Consider the following 27,929-nt stretch of genomic DNA (forward strand, 5'->3'; position numbering starts at 1 on the left):
CCTCTGGCAACTGGCGAAATTTCCAGTATTTCTGACAACCCCCAGTACTCACTGAGGGCTCTTCCAACTTCGTCTGCTCGGCCTCCCCTTGATAGATTTATTGGTATCTTCCCTCTCCTCTCCCCAAACCCCTCCCCCTTTCCCTTCCCATTTGTGAAGACAGAGGATTTGGTTCCTGCATGGAGGATGTGACTGAACAAGCTGATTGGGGAAACTGTTTTTGCTAATTCCATCACACCAGGTAACAAGATAAAATGCAATGAAGTGACAAGTACAGAAATAGAGCAGTCAGGCAATAAAATTAATAATCATTCTGGTTTGATCCTTTAAGAAGTCCCTATAGGGCTGAACTCGGTGATACCCAACCAGACCATCAAACTGTTACTTCTATATGGAGGGAAACAGAAGCTCTTTGGGATAATTCTTTTGCATTCCAGGCTTTCAGTAGAAAAGAAAAAGACACACACTGTAGACCATTACGCACTCACCAGACATGATTTTAGGATGTAACTCAATTATCCAGTGATTATAAAGAGCCTGGAAGAAATATTTCTATATCTGGGCAGGGGCATTGTCAGATTAAAGGTGCAGAAGTTCAAAATGCTATTTGTCCCAGCCCTGTGTTCGATTGCAACAATGTGTGTCTTGCCTGTGCTGGTCGATTATTAACAGAGGTTATTGGTCTCCATGGCAAAATTATTGCTCTGAACTTAATCTCATTTATGGAGTGAAAAAAAAAAAAAAAAAAAAAAGACTTCGGGTCAGGGAGAATGTATAAATGTCCTTCGCCATCAAGGTTCTGCCTCATTTGAGAAGCAGAAGCAACTCCAAGGACGCAGCTCACAGGCTGATTTGGTTCCCGGCTGGCTCCAAAATACGGATTGAACTGGGGACAATTGCTAGGACGCTGTCGCGGATAACTCTGAAGAGACCCTGTGAAGGGGAGAGTGAAGTGCCTTTGATAGAAGTCCTATATTATACTTCCCCCAACATGTGCACTGGAGGCTGCGCCAAGTGCCTGGGGGGCACCCTCATCCCCCTTGCCTTGTTCGGCTTTTTGGCTAACATCCTGTTATTTTTTCCTGGAGGAAAAGTGATAGACAACAAAGATCACCTTTCTGACGAGGTCTGGTTTTTCGGAGGAATATTAGGAAGCGGGGTCTTGGTGAGTAGGGATGCCTTAAAATCCTGCCAAAGATTTTTGTGGAATCCTTTTAAAATTGGGTACTTTTCGAACAAGAAGATCTTTAGTTACTAACAAGAGCCCAAACATTGCATGCTGAAAAGTCAGTGCCTTATTATTTTCCTTCTCCATTAGGTCCTGACAGGAGATCTCCATGAAATGTACTAAGTTAGGAATTCCCAAGATTGGGCTGGCAGTTCTCAGGGGTAAATTGAATTCCACCTACCAAACTGAGGGCTACATAGTTTCTATCTTCTAACAAGATAGTGCTGGGAGGAGTAGACACACACTTTCTGGGAAATTGAAGGACTGAAAACTACCAAGAGAAGCAGGTGTTGGTGGATTTCTCTTCCGCTCATCCACTAATGATCTACTTACCCCTCCTTTCCAGTAGTTTAGAGACTCACTTTTCAGAACAATTGAGGACATTTCTTTTTCTTTATTTCTTTTAAAGATTTTATTTATTTGACAGAGAGACAGAGAGGGAACACATGCAGGGGGAGTGGGAGAGGGAGAACCAAGCTTCCCCCCTCCCCCAGCAGGGAGCCCAGGATCCTGGGATTGTGACCTGAGCCAAAGGCAGAACTGAGCCACCCAGGTGCCCGGAGGAAAGTTTCTTACTGCTATCCTACCCCACCATGTAAATGGAAACTCAGGGTGTCAGATTTAGCCTCACCGAAGCTGCAGTTAGGCCTTATGGACCCTAGATAGTCACACTTGACTACTCAGTGGAGCTCTGTAAGTTCGTGCCCTTCAGTCTCCCGGCCCGACGGCTTGGACGGCTTGGACCTGAGGCCTCCGCAGCCAGGCAGGCGCAGGCTCTCCCTCCCCGGGTCCGACCCTGACTGAGGTGCTTCTCTCTCCGGCAGATGATCTTCCCCGCGCTGGTGTTCTTGGGCCTGAAGAACAATGACTGCTGCGGGTGCTGTGGCAATGAGAGCTGTGGGAAGCGCTTCGCGGTAAGTTGCCAGGGGCAGCCGCCCGCCGCCGGGGATGACTTCAGGGTGCACCGCTCCTCCTCGAGCTGGGCATCGTGGGTGTGGGGCCAAGGGAGCAGCCCCACAGGTGGTCACCAGCTCCGGAGGGCACTGGGGCATGGAGAAATATGGACGTCTTGCTGGTGCAAAGTAACAGTAATAATAAAATTTAAACTACCATAGCCCTTATACTCACAGGGTATGAGCATCCTTTTAGTTTTTGCAAAGGGGCAGGGATGTCAGCACCAGAGAACTGGAGTCGTGCTGTGTAAAGGACGCAGTCATGGAAGGCAGGGGTGAGGGCTGTAGCTCTCCCTCTGCCACTGAGAGGCCTCCAGACCCTGGGAAAGTCATTTCCCTTCTCCCTCCCTGAGTCATCTCATATGTAAAGGGAGTGGGGCAGCATGACAGATGATAACAGCCCCTCCCCAAAAGCCCCCTAAATTCCCCATCTACCCCACTGCCAGTTTCACTGTCTCAGTGCCCAGATTTTGCCTCAGGACTTCTGTTTCTTGTTTCATGCCTCTTTTAGGAGGTCAGCTAGAGAGATTTGGCATCACTGTCCCAGCCTGGGAAGTGGGGTCAGGTCCCATTTCTGCACCTGGGCAAGTCACTGTACTGCCCTCTGCCTCCCTTTTACTGGTCTATACAACAAGGACGTTGAACTAGATCAGAAGTTCCCAAATATGGGACAAGCTCTGCTGGCACACAGGTGCGCTGTACCTTTCAATAACATAGAAGGTCATTCCCTTGTCAATTCTCCTTCAATCCTTTTGATTTGAGCAAAAGAAACTCAAATTTTGCTGGAAATAAGCCATCCCAAACCCCTCATAATCTTCCTTTCTAGCAAAGTAAGAACACATTTCAGGCTCCTAGAACGCAAGCAACATCAACTAAAAATGCAATAATACTGTATTATTTTTGTTAATGATTCTAGAGTACCACTCATGGTGGGGATATAAGTTAATAGAGAGGTGACTTAAAGAAAGATATTAAGAATTTGGGTACACTGGTATGGCAAAAATGAAGAAGGATGAACTGGAATTACTGGCTGGCTAATGAATAAGGCTGGTTCTTGCTCTAACTCCCAAGGCTCGATTGTCCATCTAGGAGATTTGTGAACCCCAATAATGAATTATACAAACTTGCCTTAACTTCTAAAGGGAAAGGTGTAGCCATCTGTTCCAAAATAGAATAATTTCTAATATTTCTTTCCCATTAGTATTTGCTCATTTGTTCAATCAAAACTATTTGTTTGATCAAAAAATATTGATTGAGCACATATGAAGGGCTGAAGCTAGCGTACTGGGCATACAGTTACAGTTTTTTATGTGCAAAGATCATTCAAAGAGAATGTTCTTACACTTTTTTAAAGATTTTTTAAATTTATTTGACAGAGAGAGATCACAGATAGGCAGAGAGGCAGGTAGAGAGAGAGAGGAGGAAGCAGGTTCCCTGCCAAGCAGAGAACCTGTTGCGGGACTCAATTCCAGGACCCTAAGATCATGACCTGAGCCGAAGGCAGAGGCTTAACCTACTGAGCCACCCAGGCGCCCTGTTCTTATATTTTTAACACCATCATGTGTCCCGAGTAAGCATGGATCATTTTTTAGCATTGATTATTATAACATTTAAAAGCAGAGATGTAAAAATTAACCACAATTTATTTGATATAGTTATGTAACATGTGTTTTATATATGATATTTTATGTAATTAATTATAAAAGAAAGGAAGACATCTATAACTCATTTGCCCTTTGAAATATAATCCTGTTACCCTCCTTTTGGAGAATAAGTTGAAGATGAGAATTTTTTTTTAAGATTTTATTTATTTATTCAACAGACAGAGGTCACAAGAAGTCAGAGAGGCAGACAGAGAGAGGGGAGGAGGAAGGAGGTTCCCCGCAGAGCAGAGAACACGATGTGGGGCTTGATCCCAGGACCCTGGGATCATGACCTGAGCCGAAGGCAGAGGCTTAACCACTGAGCCACCCAGGCACCCCTGAAGATGAGAATTTGAAAAAAAAAAATAAAATTGGCAATTAAGGAATTGGTTGAAAAGGGGAAAATGCCATTGCTTAGAAATCTAACAGCTCAGGGGCACCTGGGTGGCTCAGTTGGTTCAGTGTTTGCCTTCAGCTCAGGTCATGATTCCAGGGTCCTGGGATCGAGCCTCATGTTGGGCTCCCTGCTCTGTGGGGAGCCTGTTTCTTCTTCTCCCTCTGCTGTTCCCTCACCCTGTGCTTTCTCACTTGCTCTCTCTTTCTCTGCTGAGTAGAAGGCTCAGAATTAAAACAAGGGGTTTTGTTTGTTTATTTTTGTTTTTAGGTTTATACAGAACTACAAGGAAAAGGGAAATAATATTCAAAGTATTGTACATAGCTTGTTTTTTCATTAGATTTATGTGAAGTTCCAAAGAAAAGCAGAAAAGTCATGTTTTTACAAGCTGAGTTAATCAAATCTGAAACATGTGGTCTGCCCAGTTCAACTTGTCTGTCTGGGCTCCCTAACACCCCATGGAAGAGGTGCCCTTGGCTTGGGTTGAGGATGAACCCTCCAAACCATTGGTTGATCACCCTCAGGGGAAGTGCCCATCAAAGGACCCGCTCTGTCAGACCGTGAAACAAGGCAGCCAGCCACAGCCACCTGGGACCAGAGACGGGCCACCCACTAGGTGGCCTGCAGAAGTTCTTGGTTTTGGGTTTGGTTCCTACTCAGCTGCCAACTTTTAAAAATGGAGAAATTTGGGGTGCCTGGGTGGCTCAGGTCATGATCCCAGGGTCCTGGGATGGAGTCCACACCAGGATCCCTGCTCAGTGGGAAGCCTGCTTCTCCCTCTCCTACTCTCCCTGCTTGTGCTCCCTCTCTGGCTGTGTCTCTCTCTGTCAAATAAATAAATAAAATCTTAAAAAAAAAAAAAAAAGGAGAAATTTTACAGAAGTATTTAGATATTCTACTTCTTTTTCAAAAAATTCAAAATTGACCTGGGCCTGCATTTTGACATAGCGATGGCCTGCGGTAGACACGGCTGAGCGCTTTGTTTCATGTCCCTGCCCTCCCCCTTAGGGCCACTGAGCTCATGCCTCTGCTGCAGAGCTCTGTTTCCTTAACGTCCTGTGGCTCTGGAGCACTAAGCAATAATCATTTTTAAAGAAAGGAATCTACAAACATTTTGTCAGACCGAGAAGAAAAAGCTGCAGCATATTTTGCTCAGTACTCTAATGCTGAAGATTCGGATTATTTTTCCAAAGGCTGGTGGCATTCCCCTTCAGGTGTTTAAGGACCATGGGGCTTCTGTGGAACACTGTTTGGAAAATCCAGCTGGGTACAAAGTCCTTTGAGGCAGACACACACTAGGCCAAGGGCTGTGGGACTACATCCTGTTACTGTCTCCACAGCCTGCTCTCATTTGGTTCCTGGTCTGTCTCTCTCTCTCTCTCTCTCCTCCCTTCTTTGCTACACGTCTCTCGGGAATACTTTTCAGAAGTCAGTTGCATCATTCTCTTCTCTTTCCCTAGGCTTACGTAAAACCAGGGCATAATAATCGATAAATAGTAGAAGCAGGATATGGTGATTGCAGAGATAAAGCAAGACAATGAGCTGGAAAAAATCTTGAGGTCACTGAACCAGTATTTCATGGTCAAACTAGAGTATGGAGGCCGCTCTCCTCCGAGGCAGAGCAAGCCAGAAGCCCAGCCTCAGGGTCTGCACTGTTTTAAATAAATCAAGCTACATGAGGGCCCTGGGGTGGCTTAGTCGGTTAAGCATCTGCCTTCAGCTCAAGTCATGATCCCGGGTCCTGGGATCAAGTCCTGCATCTGGCTCCCTGCTCAGTGGGGAGTCTGCTTCTCCCTTTCCCTCTGCCCCTCCCCCCTGCTCATGCTAGCTCATGCTCTCTCTTTCAAATAAATAAATAAAATATTTTTAAAAAAATTAAGCTACATGAGAGCGCAGAAAGGGGACAGAAACTGTGAGATGAGGGTGACCTCCAAAATGGGCTTTGAAAACCCACACCTGGGTTTGTTTTTGGGTCTCATCCTCTTCCTCCCCTGCAAGAGGTTCTCAGTGGCCTCCTGGCAGTTTATCTGTGGGGGGGTCAAGGTCTCTGGGCTCCTGATCTTTAAAAACAAAAACAAAGCTATCGGAGTCCATAGAACAGCTAATTAATTTTAGCCACTCATTCATGTTAAGTCTGTACTTTATTAAGAGCCTTTTGAAGACCTTGGCCTTGACCCAAAGGAATCTCTGATAATAGAACTGAAGGTAGGGCAGGCAGGCATTTCAGCATCCTTAAAGCATATCAGGTAGATAAAGGCTCACCCCACCCACAGGCAGGGCCAGATGGTTGACGGTCCTGCTGCCAAGGAAGATCTTGTCACTTCTTAAATTAGTCCGTCACTAGAAGCACTTCTTCCGTGCCTGGCTCACAGTGCCCCCTAGGGACACCTCCTGTGAGAGCACTTCTGAAGTAAACACTTCCTGAGGCCTTGACATGATGGCCAGTTTGGCGGGGATTCAAGAAAGACAGTTCTTTTTTTTTTTTTTTTTGGTAAAGATTTTATTTATTTGACAGAGATCACAAGTAGGCAGAGAGGAAGGCAAGCAGGCTCCCTGCTGAGCAGAGAGCCCGATGCGGGCTCGATCCCAGGACCCTGGAACCATGACCTAAGCTGAAGGCAGGGGCTTTAACCCACTGAGCCACCCAGGCGCCCCCAAGAAAGACAGTTCTTTTGAAATAATAGATTATCTTGAACGAAGAAATAAAATGTGGAATCCTATTTCTTCACTAAATTTTTTTAGGCTTCAAAATCCTCTGCTATGAAATGGATGATACGCACATGTCCCTTCACAAGGACCGTCCGAGGGTGGGGGAAGCTGGTGTCAGCATTAGAGTAAACAAAAGGGGAGAGGAACACCAGGGGGCTGGGTAGTGAGGACACATAGATCCTCCATAAATGCTTGTGGAATGAATGAAGCAAATAAACGCTCAAGAGGGATTTCAGGTGATTTCCAAACTGATATTATCTGGCCCAACTCCCTAACACCAACCCTTTGAGTTAGGCATTAAACTGCCTGTTTTGTACATAAGGAAACTGAGGTGCAGGCAAGTTAAGTTTCTGATGGCTGCAACCCACCCCATCCCCCCAGCCCTCTCCCTTTCCCAAGCCTGGACAAGGCCAAAAATACAGAACATTAATATCCCAAGGGGAAAAAAAATGCTTCAGGTTAATACTTGTATATCTCAGAATAATTGTTAAGGAAGAACCTTCATGCCCATCAGAGATGTTTCCCTGACATGTTGCTACTACCCAAGTCTCTGAAAGCTATGTCCCCAAACCTCCCAGGTTTCTTCCCTTCCCAGGCCTCTGTGCCTCTGCCATCTGGCTCAGCCAACTCCGCACACCTCTGACCAGGAACACAGAGTGAGCTGTGGCAGAGCTAGGGTCCAATCCCACAACCTCTATCTCCAGAACCTGGCAAAGTGGAAGGTTTTAAAGCTGACAAATGCTGAAATCAAGGGCATTTTAATCTCCTTTTTCTGGGGAAGTGTTTGCAGCATATACATAAACCCATTTCTTTAGCAATGGGAACGGAATGTGTGTGCTGGGAGTCGGCCTGTTATTTTTCCGCCCAGCGTTACACTCTCGGTATTTGTGGAAAGTAAGAGTGTGTGAGGGTATGATAATAAAAATATTACAGTGTAATAATGACATTGATCTAGGGCTTGTTAATGTCACGGGAAATTACCCAAAACTTAGAAGTAGGCAAAAGAAGTTTCTGGGTATCCTATCAGGGAAGTACTAGGCACTATCTAATAGCCTACCCCACCCAGGGGTTATCTGTAGAGATATTGTAGAGATGGGTACTTTGGATTCCCTGTTTACTATTTATTAGGCTAGCTTACATATTATGATCTCCCTGGGCAGGTACTTTTTTTTGAGCCTTGTTTTAAAAAAGAGGAACTGGAGGTCTTAGAAAGATGAACTTGCCGTGGTCAAAGGGAGGAAGCAAGACTCAGACCCAGATCAATCTGCCTGTAACCCATGCCCTTGACCTCTGCACAGTAGAGCCCCCTCTTTACTGTTTATTCATCCAGGCCAGGGAAAGTGTTACCAGGGAGGCCTCACAGTCCTGACTCTAAAATCTGGCAACTATTCTCTCTAAAGGTTACCTCTATTCCCAATTTTGTGTCTCCTTCCAGAGATTTTCCAGGCCTTTTGCCTGTTTACTTCAAATAACACCTATTTTGAGTGTCTATCCTCACATGTTCAACTTGGTCTCAATAATTTTACTTTTTTTCCCCAATTAATTAGCATATAGTGTAGTATTAGTTTCAGAGGTTCAATAACTTTACTTTTAAAGATTTTATTTATTTATTTGTCAGAGAGAGAGCACAAGCAGCAGGAGCAGCAGGCAGAGGGAGAGGCAGGCTCCCCACTGAGCAGGGAGCCAGATGCGGGCCTTGAACCAGGGACCCTGGGATCATAACCTGAGCTGAAGGCAGATACTTAACCGACTGAGCCACCCAGACGCCCCAACAACTTTGCTTTCAACATGAAAAATTTTTTATCATGAAACCCATGATAAAGTTATTCCAGAGTGATAATATCTCTGAGGAGTGAATTTGATTATTTTTTAAGACTTCTGAATGTGGAATTACTTAAAGCAAAGTGACATAACATACTTTGCTTCCTGTGGTTCATCCATTCTGGGAAAGTTATGAAAAATCAGTTTGGGTTGCTTGTTTTCTTTATTTTAATGTAAGGTATTTCAAATCTAGATACAAAATCAGAACATGCCACCTGTAGCTTCCTGACGTTGTAACTTGATTCCGTGTTTCCTTCAGACAGTTTTGTAAAGAAATAAAACATTATTGATTCAGTTGAGACTCACTGTGCTCCTGTCTTCTAACCATAGTAACCATAGTCATAAATTCAGTGCAGACTAGATCCATGCATTTTTTAAACTTTTACTACCAAAAATCAGTTTTCAGATATTCTAAACTGTGCTGTCCAGTGTGGATAGCCACTGTTCTCATGGGGCTTTTGAGTGGTGGAATGTGGCAGACCTAAATTAAGATATATCATAAGTCAAAAATGCACATGAGATTTCAAAGAATTAGTGCAAAAAATGGAAGCTATCTTATGAGTAATTTTTATATTGATTATGTATTGATATAATTTTTTAATACGTTGAGTTAAAGAAAATATATTAACATTAATCTTAGTGGTTTTGGTTTTGGGGGTTTGTTTGTTTTTGTTTTTCCTTTTTAAATAGGTAGTTACTGGAAAGTGTTAAATTACATATATGGCTGGGGCGCCTGAGTGGCTCAGTGGGTTAAAGCCTCTGCCTTCAGCTCGGGTTATGATCCCAGGGTCCTGGGATCGAGCCCCACATCGGGCTCTCTGCTCCGCGGGGAGCCTGCTTCCCCCTCTCTCTCTGCCTGCCTCTCTGCCTACTTGTGATCTCTGTCTGTCAAATATATAAATAAATAATCTTTTAAAAAAAATTACATATATGGCTCTTATTAAAATTCCATCGGACAGTACTGGTCTAGAGGGCCTTGCAATGGGGACTCCTTGAAAAGGGAATATTATCCAATTGATATTTTATGTTAACCTGGTTTTTCATTTACTCAGACTTGCCTAACACGAAGAATGTGTACATTTGTATTTGCTTTCTGTATCTTTAAATATTTGCCTGCTAAAATGTTCCAGGAGTGATATCTAAAATCCTTTACTCAGCTTACACAGCAGGGATAGCATGAGTCAGATTTCTCCTCTCACTACCAGTCAGTAGATGAAATCCTGGGTCGTTTTAGCTGAGGGGACCTTCTAGACCTGCTCTCCTGCCTTCTTCTGTTTTCCACAGGAAGCTGAGGCCAGAGAGGTAGGGGCCTCTGTGATGCTGAGGGCTAGAACACAGGTCTCTTCAGACTTCCAAAGTGCCTTCCTGTAAATACAGTCTTTCCCAATTTTAGATACTCTTGTATTCTTAGTCAGTAGTTTAATGATTCCTGACTAGCAATTAAAACTCAAAATCAGAATGTCAAGTAAACAAAAACTGGGTTTCTTTCTTATGTATTTTTTTATTTTTGTGAGAGAACCCATGCCATTCAAACTACTACTCACCTCACAGGTGTGTTGAGAGGATTAAAGGAGATAAAGCACGTAAGATTATCACGGAAGGGAGCTAGCTATTTCTATTAGCTAAAAAGTGAGATGATTGCCTTTGATGGCTTTTGAGATATTTTTCACAAAAATTGATTATAAGAATATTTAATCACCGATTTAGTGGAAATTCTGACTTTTGAAGACTTTTAACCAGTTTTAAGATGTCAGAGACTTTTCATCATAGAATCTGTTTTTCTTTTTTTTTTTTTTCAAAGATTTTATTTATTTATTTGACAGACAGAGATCACAGGTAGGCAGAGAGGCAGGCAGAGAGAGAGGAAGGGAAGCAGGCTCCCTGCTGAGCAGAGAGCCCAATGCGGGGCTGAATCCTAGGACCCTGGGATCATGACCTGAGCCGAAGGCAGAGGCTTTAACCCACTGAGCAACCCAGGTGCCCCAAAATCCGTTTTTCATTGAGACAACCCAGTCTGTCACAAAGAACTGCATGTCAACAAATGTTTCCAGACCATGCACAGCCTCACTCTGAAAGGACAAGAGGTAACATTAGAAGAAACTGCCCTGAGTGTAAGTTTTCAGTTGCTGTACTAGAACATTCTGGCCATTCCTAAGTTGTATTGCCTGTGTCTAACTCAAGAGGGTTTTGGTTGGAGCATGGATGTAGCTCAGAGACAGAGAACCAGCCAGATAAACTGTGACTAAGAATTAGAGCAGTAATTCCCAAAGTGTGTTCTTGCAAGAACTCATGGAAAAAAATTATAGATTCCAATGAGATTGGAAAACTCTGTAAATCACCATATTTACCCAAACAAAAGGCAAAACTGAGTATAAAACTATCTCTTGGGGCACCTGGGTGGCTCAGATGGTTAAGCATCTGCCTTTGGCTCAGGTCCCGATCCCGGGGTCCTGGGATCAAGTCCTGCATCGGGCTCCCTGATGGGCAAAGAGCCTGCTTCTCCTTCTCCCTCTGCTGCTCTCCCTGCTTGTGCTCTCTCGATCTCTCTGTTAAATAAATAAAATCTCAAAAAAAGAAACAAACAACTATCTCTTATTCTCCCATAAAGAAGTTTCAAAAAAAGCTCTTTGACTGACATTAACATACAAACTTTGAATGCCATCCACATAGTTTAATCACATTTTATACAATTTTAATACATTGGTTTTGAAGTAAGACGTTTCCCCCACTCATTTATTTTTAAACGTATTCATGCTTTTTTGACATCTATGTCTCTGCTACTGCTAAAGATTCCTTTTGAGCCATCAAAAGTTTCCCATAGTACATCTTCTCTTCTCTCCCATGAAGTTTGGATACAACATATGGCGCTGTCAGTGGAAGTTTCACTCAGTCACAAATCTCAGTTCATAAAAGACAAAGGAAGTATTTGAACACTACTCTTGCAGTTACATGTAATGATCCCCACAATTGTAAACACTAGGTGTGCTCATTCAGAATGCCCTTTAAAAGTATCATTAATTATAACATTCAGAAGTGGAAATGATGAGGTCAAGTTTCCTAGAATAATTAATACATCTGTGTTCAGAAAGCTTTCTTTAAACCATTCTGTCAGCTAACGTTAGCTGGGTTGTTCCTGACTAATGCCTTCCTCCTGCAGTTCTCAGTTGTTCCAAATAAAGTGTTGGGGGAAGTGCCCTCTTGCGCGATAGATAAAATAAGGACTCAGCTCTAAGGCAATTCCCTCACTTTTTAGGGGTGCTCTGTGAGCTAATGAGTTTGTGTATATTCCAGAATACATGGAGTATCCTGTTCTTGGAGGCTCATAGACTTTAGCATGTCACAAAGATTTTTAGGAGTAAAACAGGAGTGAAACCCATTTAGCTTGGTAGACCCAGCAATTTTCAAAATCATTCAACTAGACATCCTTTGGAGAAGATATTGCCTGTTCTAACATGATAAACTGACCAACGTTTTCATTTGCTTCTGACCTAGATTATATTCACAAAGGTTCCTAATGGTGAGAATGGAGTAGACACAAAAATTAGGGGGAAAAATTTAAATAATGAGTAACATGAAACCATCATCTTTGAAAACATCCAACAAGTAGTTACCCAGTGCCTTTGAAAAGGTAGGAAGGAGAAAAACCATATAGATGGTGGTAAGGATAAAGCAATGTCCTATCTTCAGATAACTCGTCCATGAATGCAAGGAGCTCATGCTGTGGTTCAGGGGAAGACAGACATAAAACGGTATATAGGAATGTGTTGTGGGAGTTGTGCTGTGGTAGAAGTTTATATAGTCCAGAGTACTGGGGGTAAGAGATGAAGGACGGGACAGTCAGTTTGACATAAGAAGTCAGACAAGGCTACATGAGGCACCCGGGGCGAGAGCTCAGTCTTGGAAAGTTGCACCAAAAATACATTAATATAGGGTATGAAAACAAATACAGCTGAAGCGGAACTCCATTATTACACAGATTCCAACTGGCAGGCACTGCCGGGTTCTCTCCACCCCCAAAACCCACCCCCGCCCCACCCTCCTGCCTAAATATATTCTGTGATAAGATTGTTAGAAATACATAGAAGTGGGGGGAGCAGAAGTACCTGCCGTTTAACTTAGGTTATCACATCTAATTTTCACAACAGACCTTTGGTCAGGCTTTATCATGCCCATTTATAAATAGGAAGACTAGGATCCTGGGGATGCATCCCTAACGCAGTCACCGCACAGAGAAAAGCGGCAAAGCTGTGACTGGAGCCTGAGCCTGCCGACTTCTAAACTCTTGTGCCCTGTGCCCCACCTTCATGGGACCAACGTAAGAGAGGGGACCATTTTCCACCTCCGTTTCCAAAATTACGGATGTTTCCATGCTACCCTCTAATGACTATTCAGAATGGACATTGCCTTTCTGAGCCTGATTGGTTTTGCCTGTAGGAGGGAGTTAGCCCAGATGGGCTTTAGGATTTTTCCTGCCTTTCATATTCTATAATTCTATTTTGCTTCCATAATTACAAAAAGAAAGATACGAGTGCCATCTATGTCTTACTAATTAACCCCTGTCATATAAAGATATTTAAAAGAACTTCAGTTTGGGGGCTTGTTAACCCAAAGAAGAGAAAACTTTCAGAGGGTAGAGGGAGGGGAGAGATGTAACCTATGAAATATGTTTATATGAAATATAAAATATCTTCAGCTTTTTAAGGGCTGCTACCACATGGAAGAGAAGGGCTTAAACTCTTTGACCTTGAGAAATTGTACTGGGACCAGGAGGAGAATTCCGGGACCTCTGCTTTTCCTCCTGAGCAGAGCCTACCGACGACATAGGGTCCTGCTGTGGCTTAGCTTAAGCGAGATGACTAGACCAAAAAACTTTAAGGTCATTTCCAATTCTAAAATTCTTTGGTGCAGTAAGAGGCTGGCCTTTCAGGGCACCTGGGTGGCTCAGTCAGTTAAGCATCTACCTTTGGCTCTGGTCATGATCCTGGGGCCCTAGGTTCAAGTCCCGCATTGGGCTCCCTGCTCAGCTAGGAGCTTGCTTCTCCCTCTCTCTCTCTCTGCTGCTCCTCCTGCTTGTGCACTCTTCTCTCTCTGTCGAATAAATAAATAAAATCTTAAAAAAAAATCTGTCTATTCCTCAAAAAGTTGAAAATAGAGCTACCCTATGACCCAGCAATCACACTACTGGGTATTTACCCTAAAGATACAAACGTAGTGATCCGAAGGGGCATGTGCACCCAAATGTTTATAGCAGCAGTGTCCACAATAGCCAAACTATGGAAAGAACCGAGATGTCCATCAACAGATGAATGGATAAAGAAGAGGTGGTGTATATATATACAATGGACTACTATGCAGCCATCAAAAGAAATGAAATCCTGCCATTTGCGACAACGTGGATGGAACTAGAGGGTATTATGCTTAGCGAAATAAGTCAATCAGAGAAAGACAACTATCATATGATCTCTGATATGAGGAAGTGGAGATGCAACGTTGGGGGGGGGTGGGGGGTAGGAAAAGAATAAATGAAACAAGATGGGATCGGGAGAGAGACAAACCATAAGAGACACTTAATGTCACAAAACAAACTGAGGGTTGCTGGGGGGAGAAGGGTCAGGAGAGGGGGGTGGGGTTATGGACATTGGGGAGGGTATGTGCTATGGTGAGTGCTGCAAAGTGTGTAAACCTGGTGATTCACAGACCTGTACCCCTGGGGCTAATAATACATTATATGTTTATAAAAAATTATAAAGAAAATCACAACATTAAAAATGTATTTTTTAAAAAATCTGTCTAAATAGGCTGGCCTTTCATATTAGCCCTGAGAAGGAGGGAGATTAGGAGTAGAGTCTTTTCTTAATAAAGTTAAAAACCATGGTTCCAAGGAATCAACCAGAACTAGCATGTCAGCCATCCATGAGTGAGAAAAGATATGGGGATGGGGGAGAGAAGGGGACACAAGATACCAAAATTCCTTCTGGGAGACCCCACTGGCCCCACCTACTATGAAGACTGGCTCTTACCCCTAACTTCCCTGGAGTCCCCATGTTCAACAACAGTCAGGTGTGCTGGGGGTAACCTCGGGAACACTTAAGAACCTGCCTGTCTCTCTCCTTCTCTTTCAGATGTTCACCTCCACAATATTTGCTGTGATTGGATTCTTGGGTGCTGGATATTCATTTGTCATCTCGGCCATCTCAATCAACAAGGGTCCTAAGTGTCTCATGGTCAACAGCACGTGGGGCTACCCCTTCCACGAAGGGTAAGGTACATCCTGCAATGCCCTGTGTCCCCACAAGGGGCACGGGCAGGTAAATGGCCCAAGGGGAGCCCTGCACAGGCCCCGTCCCCTTCATCCGACTCGTCTCAGACGCCTTACTCCTCTGAGGCAGAGCTGGAGTGTGGCAGGAGTGAAGTTGCCCAAGATCTCACCTCTAATTGAGCTTTTGACATCAGATGCCAGGAGACATAACAAGAGAGGGTGCTTCGGCTGGCCTGAGAGAAGGAGGTCTGCAGTCCCATGACCAACACTCAGACAGTTACAAGCAGCAACACGAGGCAGCTCATAATATTAGTAAACAGAACATGGTGGCATCCATTGAAAATCTTATAACAGAAAACGAGAATGACTACCCAGTAACAGGGCGCAAAGGCTTTCACTAACACCCCAAACACTCTCTGACCACACAACTTTTTAAGGTGCGAGTTTATGAAAAACGACATTGAAGATGCTGCAGATTCCTCAGAATTCACGTCAGCAGAACGCGTGAAAATTACACTTCATAGTTCCGTGGAACTTTGTAGTTGATAAAGAACTTCTTTCCTCACCAGTTTATAATTTAATCCCCTGAGCAGCCCCAAGAGGTTGTAAGTTTTGTAAGGTTTCGTAGGGTTTCGTAAGCCAAGGCAGGCGTACTCGATTTGGCTTGCTCAAACCTACACGGCTGGTTGAAGGCAGAAGGCCGCTCCCACTTGTGTCTTCTGACTTCGAGTTCTAGTCTTTCTGTATTACGCACCCTTCTGTCCACAGACTGCACAGTCCAGTGCCGTAGCCAGTAGCCATAGGTACCTGTTCAAACTTTAATTCATTTACATGAAATAAAATTAAAAATTTCTCAGTCAACTAGCCGTATTTCGAGGACCAGCAGCTATATGTGTCTAGTAGCAACTGCATCGACACTCACAGATACAAGGCATTTCCATCATCACCAATGGTCTATGAGGCAGTGCTGCACTGGCCTCTGACCTCCGGGAGGGCTGGAACCATTTCAGTTTTGTTCTTCACTGCCTGGCGCACTGACTGCCGCACACCGAGGTGGTCAGGCAACGCGGTTGTGGGGTCCTCCTCCACGGGGAGGTTGGGTCCGTGCCCAAAGAAATCTGAACACTCTATGTATTAATCTCCATGAGAGTGTCAAGTCCCACAAGAGCAGGCTTTCGATGGGGAGAGAGAGAGCACAGGTTCGGTGGTGATACGGGCCACAAGGGTTTCAGGTAAGAGAGCATCCCTGCCGTTCTCGAGAGTTACACAGGGGTCCAGGCCTCTAGTATCCTCATCAGAGGCAGGGGTTCCTGAAGGCATTGATTATATTGTGGACTGCCCCCTTTTCTGGCAGAGGACTGTTGGGAATGTCCAACTGCCTTGGGATTGGCCTGCATGAGCACAGAAATCGGACACCGGATCCATTTCCCGGGGTTCTTCACCGGACAGCTTCCTCTCTCCCTCCAGGCGGTGTGTTTCTGAAACTCCAGGTTGTCTCCTCTCAAGGCCGCTCCTACTATTATCTCTACCCACAGGCTCAGTGCGATAGGAAGCACTTTTCTATTTATTGTTACATAAACGCCAAACTTAAAGTCAATTAGGGTAAGTCTTGGTCTGAAACAAAGGAAGGAGAAAGGAAACACAACCCGGACCCCACAGTCCCACCCCAAGGCAACATGATGGCCTTAGGCCCTCACACCCTCTGCGGGCACAGCCACTCCCTGCTTGGGAGGGAATGGGATGGATGCCCAAGGTCAGGAGAGTGACAGCTGGTCTGTGGGCCGCTACAGGAAATGCCACTGTGGGGGAAGGACAGGAAAGTACTTTTCAAACTATTCTGTCCTTCTGGTGAAGCAAATTTCCACGCACATCACATCTACCTCCCCGTTACCCGGTGATGGCCGGTTTCCTATATGTCAGCATGCCTTCTCCTCACGACTGACCCGCTCATGAACTGGTATCAGATCACCGAGGTTTAATAATGAAAACAGGGTAGAGTCGACGTTGTAGGCAAGCAGGAGCATTTCAGATTTCTGCACCCTCCTCTGTGCATGGCCGGGCTTTGATAATTCTACGTGAGAGGAGAGAGGTTTGCCTCCCATGAGGTCTATGCAGAGACTTCAAACTACACTGTGAGTAAATATGGCTGGGTAGGGGCTGGGTAGGATACTACACTTTCCAGGTGATTTGTAGAATATTTAAAAGTCATTTGACTACCCATGGTTGTTTTTTTTTTTTTCCCCTCATGCCCTGACTTTGGCATTTAATCCCACAGAAGGTACAAGTCCTCTCTCTCTGTACAAGGCCTGAAATAGGCCACAATTGGCACAGGAAGGGCTTTCGGGGGGGGGGGGGGACTCTAGGTGGAGCGTGTCACACTTTATCCTTTTTGCAAACTGGCAGGTTTTCCTCAGCATTCCATTGTCTCCTACATCCTGTGCCCTGTCTTCTGAGGCAAGAACTCACAGCCCTTTACGACCTGATCTCCCATGCCAGCTCTAAACCTTCCCTCCGACTGCCAGGGCTCATCCTGATTTTCTTTCAGCAATAACTGAACCTTTGTCACTCAGTGTTTTCTGGTGTACAAAGTGCTCTCACCCACGTGTTTCATTTGATGCTTACAAAAAGCCTGTGGGATTAACTCTCCCTCAGAGGGAGGAAAGCTGAGCCCAGAGAGGACATGAAGCTTGCCCCCAGCTATGCTGTTTCTTAGCGACTGAAGCTCAGATCCAATCTTTCTGAGCCCAAGTTACAGTGTCTTCTCTAGAACGCAAGTGATAGTGATTTGCGGTCTCTGCTTTTTGTGCAAATTATAGATTCCATCTACCGTAGCTCAGGGACCTCTGCCTCAGTGGATACTTCTTATCCAGGGGGTTCCAGCGCGTGGGCATGGCAGCAGCCTGTTGTCGTAGCTGCAGACCTAACACACATGCACAGTTACCAGTGAGGAGCACGGATGAATCACTTGCATGCATGAGCTCCCGCAAAAGGATTCGGGACAGTTGTCACTCTTTCCTTATCACCGAAGGGCAGTGGCAGCCACTGCCACTCCTTCCTTTCTTCCTCCCTCCCTTCCTCCCTCCCTTCCTTTTTTCCTTCCTCTCTTTCTTTCTTCCTTTTCTCTCTCCTCCTCCTCCTCTTCCCCACTCATCCTTCTCCTTAACGTTAAGGGGCTAAGTGGTTTTGCATGCATTATCTCACTTAATCTTCCTAATAAATCTGAGGAGAATTCTTATCCTTAGATAGAAAAATGTAATTCAAAAAGGCTAATCTTCCCAGGGCTCCATAGCTAGTCATGAGTAGAAGGAGAATTTCAAAAAGCAAACAAACACTTGGTCAGCACGCTACTTTGTGCTGAAGCCTGTCGCGGATGTGGAGCAGGGTAGGAGAGACATGTGACTCCTGCCCCAGTGAGCAGGGGGCTAGTCAGGGTGTCCGTACCTGCCAGACCCTCACGGTGCAGAAAAGGATGAAATGGAGGAGTGCAAGGGAAATTTCTCTGAGGAGGTGACGAGAGCTGGTTTGGAGAGATGAACAAAAATGTGTCTTCCAAAGAGGGAGGAGAAGCACATTTCAGGCAGGGAAAAGAGCAGGTCCTGAGACAACCAGGGGAAGGAGCGACGTGCTCAGAGAATGTCCTGAGCCTGAAGTTCAGGCTGAATGCGGCAGAGAGGAACAGAAGGGGACACCACATGGGGGTGCAACAGACAGGCAGGCCAGACCTTTGGGACCTTGGGGACCAGCAGAGAACTTCAAGCAGGACATGCTACCACCACTTGTGGATTTCTAGGATGATCGTGATGGCAGTGATATGGAGAAAGAACAAGGGCTCAGGAACAAAGAGAGAAAAGTAAGAGGTTGGAATAGTAATCCAGATAAGATTATGGACACCTGCAAGGCAGTAGAATTGGGGTTCAAAAGAAGGACACAGATTTCAGAGACCATCTGAGATGAAATCATCAGGATGAAGTATGAGGAAGTACGAGGGCAGAAGTTATTAAGGTGGTCTCTGAGATTTCCAACTTGCGACACAAAATTCGGGACTCTTCAATGCCATAGAACATAGCCTGTTTTGTTGTTTTCCCCAGAAAATTTTGTTGGCAATCATATTAAAAGAGCAAAGACAGTTAACTTTTTCTGTCACAAGAACCATACTAAAGAAGCATTCTAGAAGGAAAAAGAAACCTAGGACGTTTTGAGATACACCCTCTTGGCTTCCTTTGAAGTAGGACCTCCTCCCATCCAAGGTCTTCCTTTCTGAGACAATTGGCTACGTCTACCTTGACCCTGAGCTGCTGAACGGGAAGCAGCTTCCATCGGGCATGGGGGCAGCTACAGGAGGGAGAGCCAGAGGAACTGCCAAGGACGGTTAGCAGTGAGAGAGGGACAAGGGAAACGGCCAAGCACAGTACTCAACCAGCCCAGTCGGGCTGCGACACTCCCCGGGGAAGGTGAGGTAAGGCGAGCTCCCTCACGCCAAAAACGTGGAAGAGAGTACAAAACAGGTTCTGCCTGGACTTTTAGTTGAGACCACCTGCATTTGTACTTCAAAGATTCCTCATCAGCAAGGAACTCCCTGAGCTGCTCTTGAACACGTTCCCTAGAGCCAAAAGCCACACTGACCGAGAGAGAGGGGTTGTTTCATGGAGCAGGTAACACTCGGGGATGTGAAACAGCTTTGCTCTTGGCCTGACTGGACTTGGGGACCAGACCCACCCCTGCCACCTGCCGGTGGTGTGATCTTCAGTCAAGGAAAGATGACGACAAGCTCTGCTTCACAGGTTCAGGAAAGAAAGAAATAACCTGATGTCTAGAAAGCTCTTGGCACCATTGCTGCCACGTGCTGTGAGCTGAACATTCCACCTTATTATTCATCGTAATGAACAGAACTCATGACTGCGAACAGAATTCATTTTTATGCATTAGAACTTTCTGAAATGTTATGCTTCCATAATGATTTTGTGCTTTAATTTCTAACCACCCACATGAAGGTCCAAAGAGAATATTCTCTCTACCATGGGATAGGTAAATTTTAGTTGGCATGCTATGATAAACATATTGTATAAATCAAATTTCACAAATACGTTGTATCGCAAATATACCGAAGGGATATAATTACTCAAGCAGAGGGGGTTTGTGTAATGATGAAGAACATCGGCTATGGAGTCTGATAGACCCAAGATCAAATCCAGGCACTGACGCTTACTGGACTCAAGTTCTTAATCTGCGTATGTTTGTTCATTCAGTGAATATGTCATGGAGGCTACTTTATGCGCGGCACTGTTACAGTAAAATAGCCTCTCCTTGCAGAATTGGGAAGGACGGTGTGAACCCACTAGCCTGGGGTCCTGCACGGGCAGGACCAGGACATGACAGCCACTATTAGTGACTGACCACTCCCTGTGCTAGAACTGGAGACAGACTTAGGAAACGTGGTCTCTGCCCCTGTAGGTGTACGGTCCTAGAAAGAAGACAGGCACATGGACAGACAATGGCAGCACCGGGTCCTCGGGTCTCTGTTCCAGAGGGACACAGAGTGCTGAGAAGCACAGGAGGGCTACCAAAGCCAGCCGAGGGCAGGACAAACATCGGGGAGTCTGTTCTGGAAGATGTAGCCCCTTGAATAAGCCAGGCAGAGCACCCTGGGCAATGCATTTGGGCTTCCTTGTTCCTTCCATCTGCTGCCTTTGTTGCTTGCAAGAAGTGAATTTCAGGAAACCCATGGCTTTCTATCTGGATGTGGATGGGATTGCTGCCGCTCAGGTGGAAACAGCCTTCACAATAATGAGATGCTTGAAAACTCCAGTTAAGGGGCTTTAAACTGACTCAGCTCTCCTTGCTTCACAGAATGCAGAAACATGATTAGCTCCTGGGGCCATGAAAAATTAGGGCCGCCTCTCTCCTGGGGTTGGATAGTTGCACAGAGTAGTCATGGCCAGCATCTCAGAGACTCTGAGCCTGAGAATCTGGGAGGAGAGTAGAAGGGTCTAGAATGGGTATTCATGGTGGTTTGTGAGCGGGGAGGCAGCAGCAGAGGTGGGACTGAGAAGAATTCTCCAGGTATCCAAACTCCACCCTTGTTTTCAAGAGCCCCCGTGAGCATTTTACCAATCTCACCGCCAGGAGGCGCTGTCGTCCCATCTCTGCACAGACTCTTGCCGAGGGAAAGAACTGGGGATTGCCAATTACTTCTTAGAATCTTTGCTTTCTAGAATGCGCCTGGTAGATACCATGTCTTTATGACTTTCTATAATCAAGTTTTAAAAAATTGTAAAGACAGAGAGGACTGCATAGAAAAATGCAGAACAGAAAGAAGAGTTTTAAAAAATAAGTTATTAAAAAAGGAAGTTTCATATAATACATAAGGTACCTTATCTTCATGAGTCTTCACAATGGTGAGGTTGTTCTCAGCCCATTTTATAAATGAAGAACTGATGTTAAGGGTGGGGGTAAGACTCGTATGAAGAATACACAGCTAGTGAGAAGAACGCTCGCATTCAAACCCAGGCCCAGCTGAATCCAAAATACCAGTCTCTTTCCTTTAGACCACACTGCTCAGAGTAAGTAAAATAGTAACAGTACTAGTGCTTTATTGAGCACTTACTACATGCTAGGCGCTGTTCTAAGCACTTCGCTGGTATTGATTCATGTCATTGTCACAGCAGCCCTATGACCTGATGTTATTCCCACTTTATAATAAGGACGCAAGTCCCATGGCTAATGAGCAGCTAGGAACTGTGCAATTATGGAAAGGGGAATCGATGCTACAAACAATGTTTTATTTTGAAATCAAGAGCAAAATGCCCCATCTTGCCTTTATCCCTTCTGCTCTATTAAACTCCAGGGTATCTTCCTTCACTCCAAAGATTTTTGAAGATCTTAATACAGAGTGGATTTAAAATGAGAATTTTAAATTTGTCAGGAACAGGAGTCATCAAAAAGATCTGGAAACAATATGGTAGATGTTAATTTAGTAGCCAGATGGAGTTTCCCACTGAGCCCTTGAAAGGATAGAGGATACATGAAGGAAGAAGGAGAGACCAATTGGTAGCTCTAAGAATATGAGAAGAAATTATAATAATCCACATTTACCTACTTTACTCTTCTTTGTGTCTTAAAGATAATATACTTCATATTTCTCCTTCAAGACACAATGCCCTTTATATTGCATTGAACTCCTAATATACATATTTTATAAAGATATTGCAGTTTCTCCTATTTCAAAGTTTCATAAACTATGTATTAAGGCAGCAGATGATTTCTTCCTTTTTTTAAGGAAGGAATTAAGGAATTTTAAGGAAGTAAGTAAATCTTCGCATGTTAACAAAAATACAGTTGAATCAAGTTCACAATTTGGTTAAAAAAAAAACATATAAAGTGCTCACACCAAGGAAATTCACAATTTGGCTAGAATTAGGCCTTTAAAAACTAAAAAAATGAGTGGATATGTGTACAATGTTTAAAACAGGGTCTGGCTGGCACATAGTATATGTTAGGTGTTGTTTTTAAAATTGTTATTATGGGATATTTTTCTTTAAAAAAAAAAGATTTTATTTATTTGAGAGAGAGAGAGAATAGAGAGAAAGCATGAGAGAGGGGAGGGTCAGAGGGAGAAGCAAACTCCCCACTGGGCAGGGAGCCCTATGCAGGACTTGATCCCAGGACTCCAGGATCATGACCTGAGCCAAAGGCAGTCACTCAACCGACTGAGCCACCCAGGTGCCTATTATGGGACATTTTTCTTAGGGACCTTGTGCTTGGGATGGAAAGTATTACAAAAGGAAAATCATGGTGGTGTCTTTCTGGCCCAGGTACTGCATACATTTTACAAACAACTCCTTTCTCAACTCCATGTCCCCAACAGGGATTACCTCAAGGATGAGAGCTTGTACGGGCAATGCCTAGAACCTGTCAATGTGGTGCCCTGGAATCTGACCCTCTTCTCCATCCTGCTGGTCATAGGAGGGATCCAGATGCTTCTCTGTGTCATCCAGATCATCAACGGCCTCCTGGGGACCCTGTGTGGGGACTGTCAGTGCTGCGGCTGCTGTGGGGTAAGTTGAGGTCCTGGCGCTTTCTTCTCAGCATACAGGAGACCAGGGCAGGCCACCTGGGCTGACGGAGGGAGGGTGCAGAGGGTGGCAGCTGCCGAAACCCAGGCTGGAAAGTCCAGGCAGCCTTCTCTGCCTGCTCAGGGGAACGGAGACATCGTGTGGCCGAGAACACAGTTCTGCTCTCTGCGTGTGTTAATATACACAGGCTGAAGGGAACCAAACTTTTCAGTCAGCTGGCCACAGTCCTGGAGGAAGAGGACTCTGAATACATGCAGAAGTTTACAATAACATTTACTATTATTTATATGAAGATCCCCAGGGACTGGGCATTTCTCATTCACACATATTGACAACAATGACACGTCATGGTCCAGCCCAGAATGTTCTCACTACTCCCTAAATAGAGTAGACAGCAGGTTAAAGTTGCCAAGAATTGGGCGCCTGGGTGGCTCAGTAAGTTAAGCATCCGACTCTGGCTCAGGTCATGATCTCAGGGTCCTGGGATTGAGCCCCGAGTGAAGGTGGGCTCTGTGCTCATTGGGGAGTCTGATTCTCCCTTCCCCCAGCTCAAGTGTGTTCTCTCTCTCTCTCTCTCTCAAATAAATAAAATCTTAAATAAATAAAGTTGCCAAGAAATATGTAGAACACATGTCAGGCATTGTATTTTCCCTAGGAAAGAATAGGACATACCAATGCAAAACCTATATTTTGATGAGATTTCTGATCTAGAAGAGAGAGAGGGTTCTCAAGTGGGGGGATAAAAGGAAATCACTGAGGATTTAGTCTCCAGATATGATTGTAAATTATTAATGATATAAAAAACAAAAATAAACTTGTGGACAGTAAGAAAGTGTGATTATTTCAACTCATGACCAAGCCAGACCAGAGAATTGTTCAAACACACATGGAAATATTTCAAAACACAAATTGGTGTAGGAGGAAAAAATTAAACAGAACTCAAAAGTTCCATAAGGAAGAACTATGTAAATAAATATGAATTGTGGTCCATCTACTTAAGATAATATTTTGCCCCCATTTTAAATGATCCAAATCATTTTCTTTAAATTTCTAATAACCATTGTTACGCATATAGGTCAAAAACTCTGTGTCTCAGAAATATACACTTGGTATATTGGTATTCACTTGGAAAGCTTGTATCCTACCCTATCTTTTATTCACCCAGTTCCCCTGCTCTCCACCTGATTTCTTCTATATCCTCTGGAGTTATTTTGTTATCATTTTCCCCTACCTTAAAAATATTTTTAAAACTACAATAATACTGAAAATGCTTATGACTTAGTGTTATTTTATTTTTTTTTAAAGATTTTATTTATTTATTTGACAGAGATCACAAGCAGGCAGAGAGGCAGGCAGAGAGAGAGAGGGGGAAACAGGCTCCCTGCCGAATGGAGAGCCGGATGTGGGGCTCGATCCCAGGATCCGGAGACCATGACCCTAGCTGAAGGCAGAGGCTTAACCCACTGACCTACATGTGCCCCAACTTAGTGTTATTTTAAAAGAGCAAGGTATAAGGGCACCTGGCTGGCTCAGTTGGAAGAGTATGTGACTCTTTATCTTTGGGTTGTGGGTTCAAGCCCCACGTTGGGTACAGAGATTACTTAAAAATAAAATCTTTTTAAAAAGACAAAAATAAAAATAAAAAGAGCACGATACAAAGAAAAGTATAGAGAATAAACAACTATGTACATAAGAAAAAACAAACACTATGAATTTTAAAAAGACCTAAAGGAAATCCAACTCAAATGGTAAATGATCAATAAGAAGACTTTGACTTTTTTCCTTCCTTCTAGCTTATGTTATTCAAAAAGGTTTAACAATCATAAATTTTAAAATATACAAAATATAAATTAAAAGGTCATATAATTTACATATAAATTTCACTGACTATTGAGATTTTTGTTCTATAAATTTGTTTTTCCTTCCAAAGTCTTCTTTGTTTATTTTAGAGAGACTGTTGGGGGAAGGGCAGAGGGAGAGAGAATCTCGAGCAGACTCCACGCTGAGCACAGGGGCCTGACCCGGGGCTTGACCTCACGACCCTGAGATCACGACCTGAGCTAAAAGCAAGAGTAGGACATTTAACCAGAAAGCACCATTCAGGCAACCCTGGGCTATAAATTTTCAATTCCATTGTGTTGTATTTAAATGTTTTGGTCTTTAAATGCACATGGGAAGAAAAGAAAACTACCAGTTAGTAATCCATCAAAATTATTTTCATGAGAGCAGTTAAGAATATTGAGCATCTAAATCTTATAATTCATCCAAAATGATTTCATGCTTGCTAAATCAGCTCATTTCCAACACTTTCATTATTTCTTTTTCTGCCTACACAGAAAAGAATCATATATCTAATTAGGAAGCAAATTTTCATTGCCAGATTTCTGACAAATACAGCTGCCCTTTGAATAGAAGATGGTAGTTTATGCATTTTGAGGCTTATCTATAAATTTTAAAACATCCCCATAGGTACCAGTACACTGACTCTTTTCAGTGAGGGTCATCTATACAGATACTGTAGTTTAGCAATTTTATTTATTTTTTTAAGATTTTATTTATGTATTAGAGAGAGAGAGCACAAGCAGAGGGAGCAGCAGAGGGAGAAGGAGAAGAAGACAGTCTGCTGAGCAGAGAGCCCAATGCGAGGACTCGATCCCAGACCCCTGAGATCATGACCCAAGCTGAAGGCAGTCGCTTAACCGACTGAGCCACTCAGGTACCCCTGTAGTTTAGCAATTTTAATGAATAAATCACTTGATAGTCAGAAGACAGTAGAAGGACTCCATGGTTGTCCGTGCCTGGTAACTGTAGAACCCGAGGGTGAATGCACACATTCCCCTGAATTCCCCTTCCTCCCCTCCCTTCCTCCCCTACCCTCCCATCCTCCTCCCCTCCCTTCCTCCCTTCCTTCTTCGCCAAGTTTTTATTTCAAAAGCTTCAAATCTGCATACAATGTAAAGGAACAGAACGATGACCACCTATATTTTTTCACCTGGAGGCACAAACTGTTCACATCTGCTCACTCTCTCCCTGAACCACGGGGAAGTAACGTGCAGACAATCATGAAACTTCACAACTAGATATTTCAGGGCGCACGAGAGCTGCATTTTTTAACAATTGGTCTGCTGAGGATTATTTTCTTGTTGGCAGCTTGCCTCTCATCCAGCTGGTCAGCATCCCCCACCTCCCGACCCTGTGGGATGCTGTGGGGGGACTTGGGCTCGCAGCCTAGTTCAGAAGCCTCCTTGCTGAGTGACACCAGCAAGCTTCCTCGCTCCCCAAGTCTTAGTTACCCCGACAGGCTCTTGCAGACCTTTTACAGAGAGTGTGCAGAACCATCGCGTTCAAGCAGAAAGTATTTATTGAGAGAGATTCCTGAGCCTGGCACGGGCCTTCCATGAGGTAATAGATGGAAACATGCCTGAAATACAAACTATGAGACCTGGGTTGGGTGCCAGCTTGTACGGTCTTGGCAGAGTCCGTTGCACGCAATGTTTCTTTGTCTGCAAAACGTGGTGGTTAAACCTACTTCCCAAGGTTGCTGCGTGTTGAACATGGGGTGATAAATATGTATGCACATCAACAGTTAGAAGGCTCAGCACATTGTACTGATTGTTATTTACTCAGATACAAAAACTGGGGAGTTGGCGCAGCTTCAAGGAAAAGAGCATGGTCTCTGAGCTTCACCTCCCTGGGTTCGAATCCTCACTCCTCTACTTACTAGTTGTATACATCTTATTAGATGTATACTTTGTATACATCACTTGAGTTCTCTGTGCCCCTTATCAAAAAATGTTTTAATAAATGAGGCAAGGTTACCTTGGTGGCTGAGTCGGTTAAGCGTCTGCCTTCGGCTCAGGTCATGATCCTCAGCGTCCTGAGATGGAGTCCCACCTCTGGCTCCCTGCTCAGTGGGGAGCCTGCCTCTCCTTCTCTCTCTGCCCCTCCCCACTGCTCATGCTCTCTCTCACTCTCTCTCAGATAAATAAAAATCTTAATAATAATAATAAATGATGCAAAATAAAATGAAGCCTCAGCTCCCGTAACCTAAGCACAGAGAAGTGACAGGTGAAAGCTCTGAAGCAATCAGAAAAGTGTTGAAAATATTCAATAGGTAACAGTGTGGGGCAGGAGTCATCAGGAAGAAGAGGGGTGATGGGGAAGGGGAGAGGGAGGAGAGAAGAAAGCAAAAAAAAAAAAAAGTGTCATAATTAAATTAACCTTTGTATCTTCTAGGGAGACGGACCAGTTTAAATCTCCTTGATGAGCTGCTCTAACTTGATGGCATGTGGGACATTACATTAGACTTATTCTTTTTCCCGGGGCTGGCAATTCCTGTCTGCGTCCCAGCTGACAAAGCTTAGGGACAACAGAGTTACTCCTTCCACTTTTCCGAGCAGCTTCGCTCCATTCAGATGTTTATGCTCTTTTCAAATCAAAAACAGATTGGGTCGCTTAAGTTAGGTTTCTGTATCTTTCAGATTTGCTTCCTTCTAGAATTGAAGAGCAGGTTCAAAGCAACTTTATCCATAATTTGTTTTGAGGGAAAAATGTGTAAGGTCACACATATTTCCACATTGCTTCTTTGTATATAGAGATGTTTATATCTTTGGAATGTTTACATAATTCAACGGAGGAAAGCACATTAAAAATGAGAAACTAGGACCAGCTTCTGTTTCAAGATTTATGAGAAAAACAGAATGACTGATGTATCATAAATAATTTTATTTGGTGTCTTTTGGGCTAATGTGTTTGAATTACTTGTGACTAGTCTTTTGAGCCTGCTTATACTTGCAAGGTTTTCTTATGTATATTAAATTAAAATCATAATTCAGAAGTGATATAATAAA

At 44.1% G+C, this 27,929-nt stretch overlaps 1 protein-coding gene across 2 annotated transcripts; it reads left to right on the forward strand.

Moving 5' to 3' along the window:
- Positions 1–609: 609 nt before the first annotated feature.
- Positions 610–27,929, forward strand: TM4SF4 (transmembrane 4 L six family member 4). 2 transcript variants are annotated; one of them, XM_080804452.1, is made up of 5 exons: positions 610–1,165; positions 2,053–2,142; positions 14,871–15,007; positions 22,872–23,061; positions 27,316–27,929. In XM_080804452.1, the coding sequence occupies exons 1-5, from the start codon at positions 779–781 to the stop codon at positions 27,331–27,333; spliced, it is 822 nt and encodes a 273-aa protein (XP_080660578.1). In that variant the 5' UTR covers positions 610–778; the 3' UTR covers positions 27,334–27,929. The 2 variants fall into 2 exon arrangements, with proteins under 2 accessions (XP_080660578.1, XP_080660579.1); XM_080804453.1 differs by having other exon boundaries at positions 756–1,165; positions 22,970–23,061.

The sequence above is a fragment of the Martes martes genome (genome assembly GCF_963455335.1).
Source record: "Martes martes genome assembly, chromosome: 1".
NCBI lineage: Eukaryota > Metazoa > Chordata > Mammalia > Carnivora > Mustelidae > Martes > Martes martes.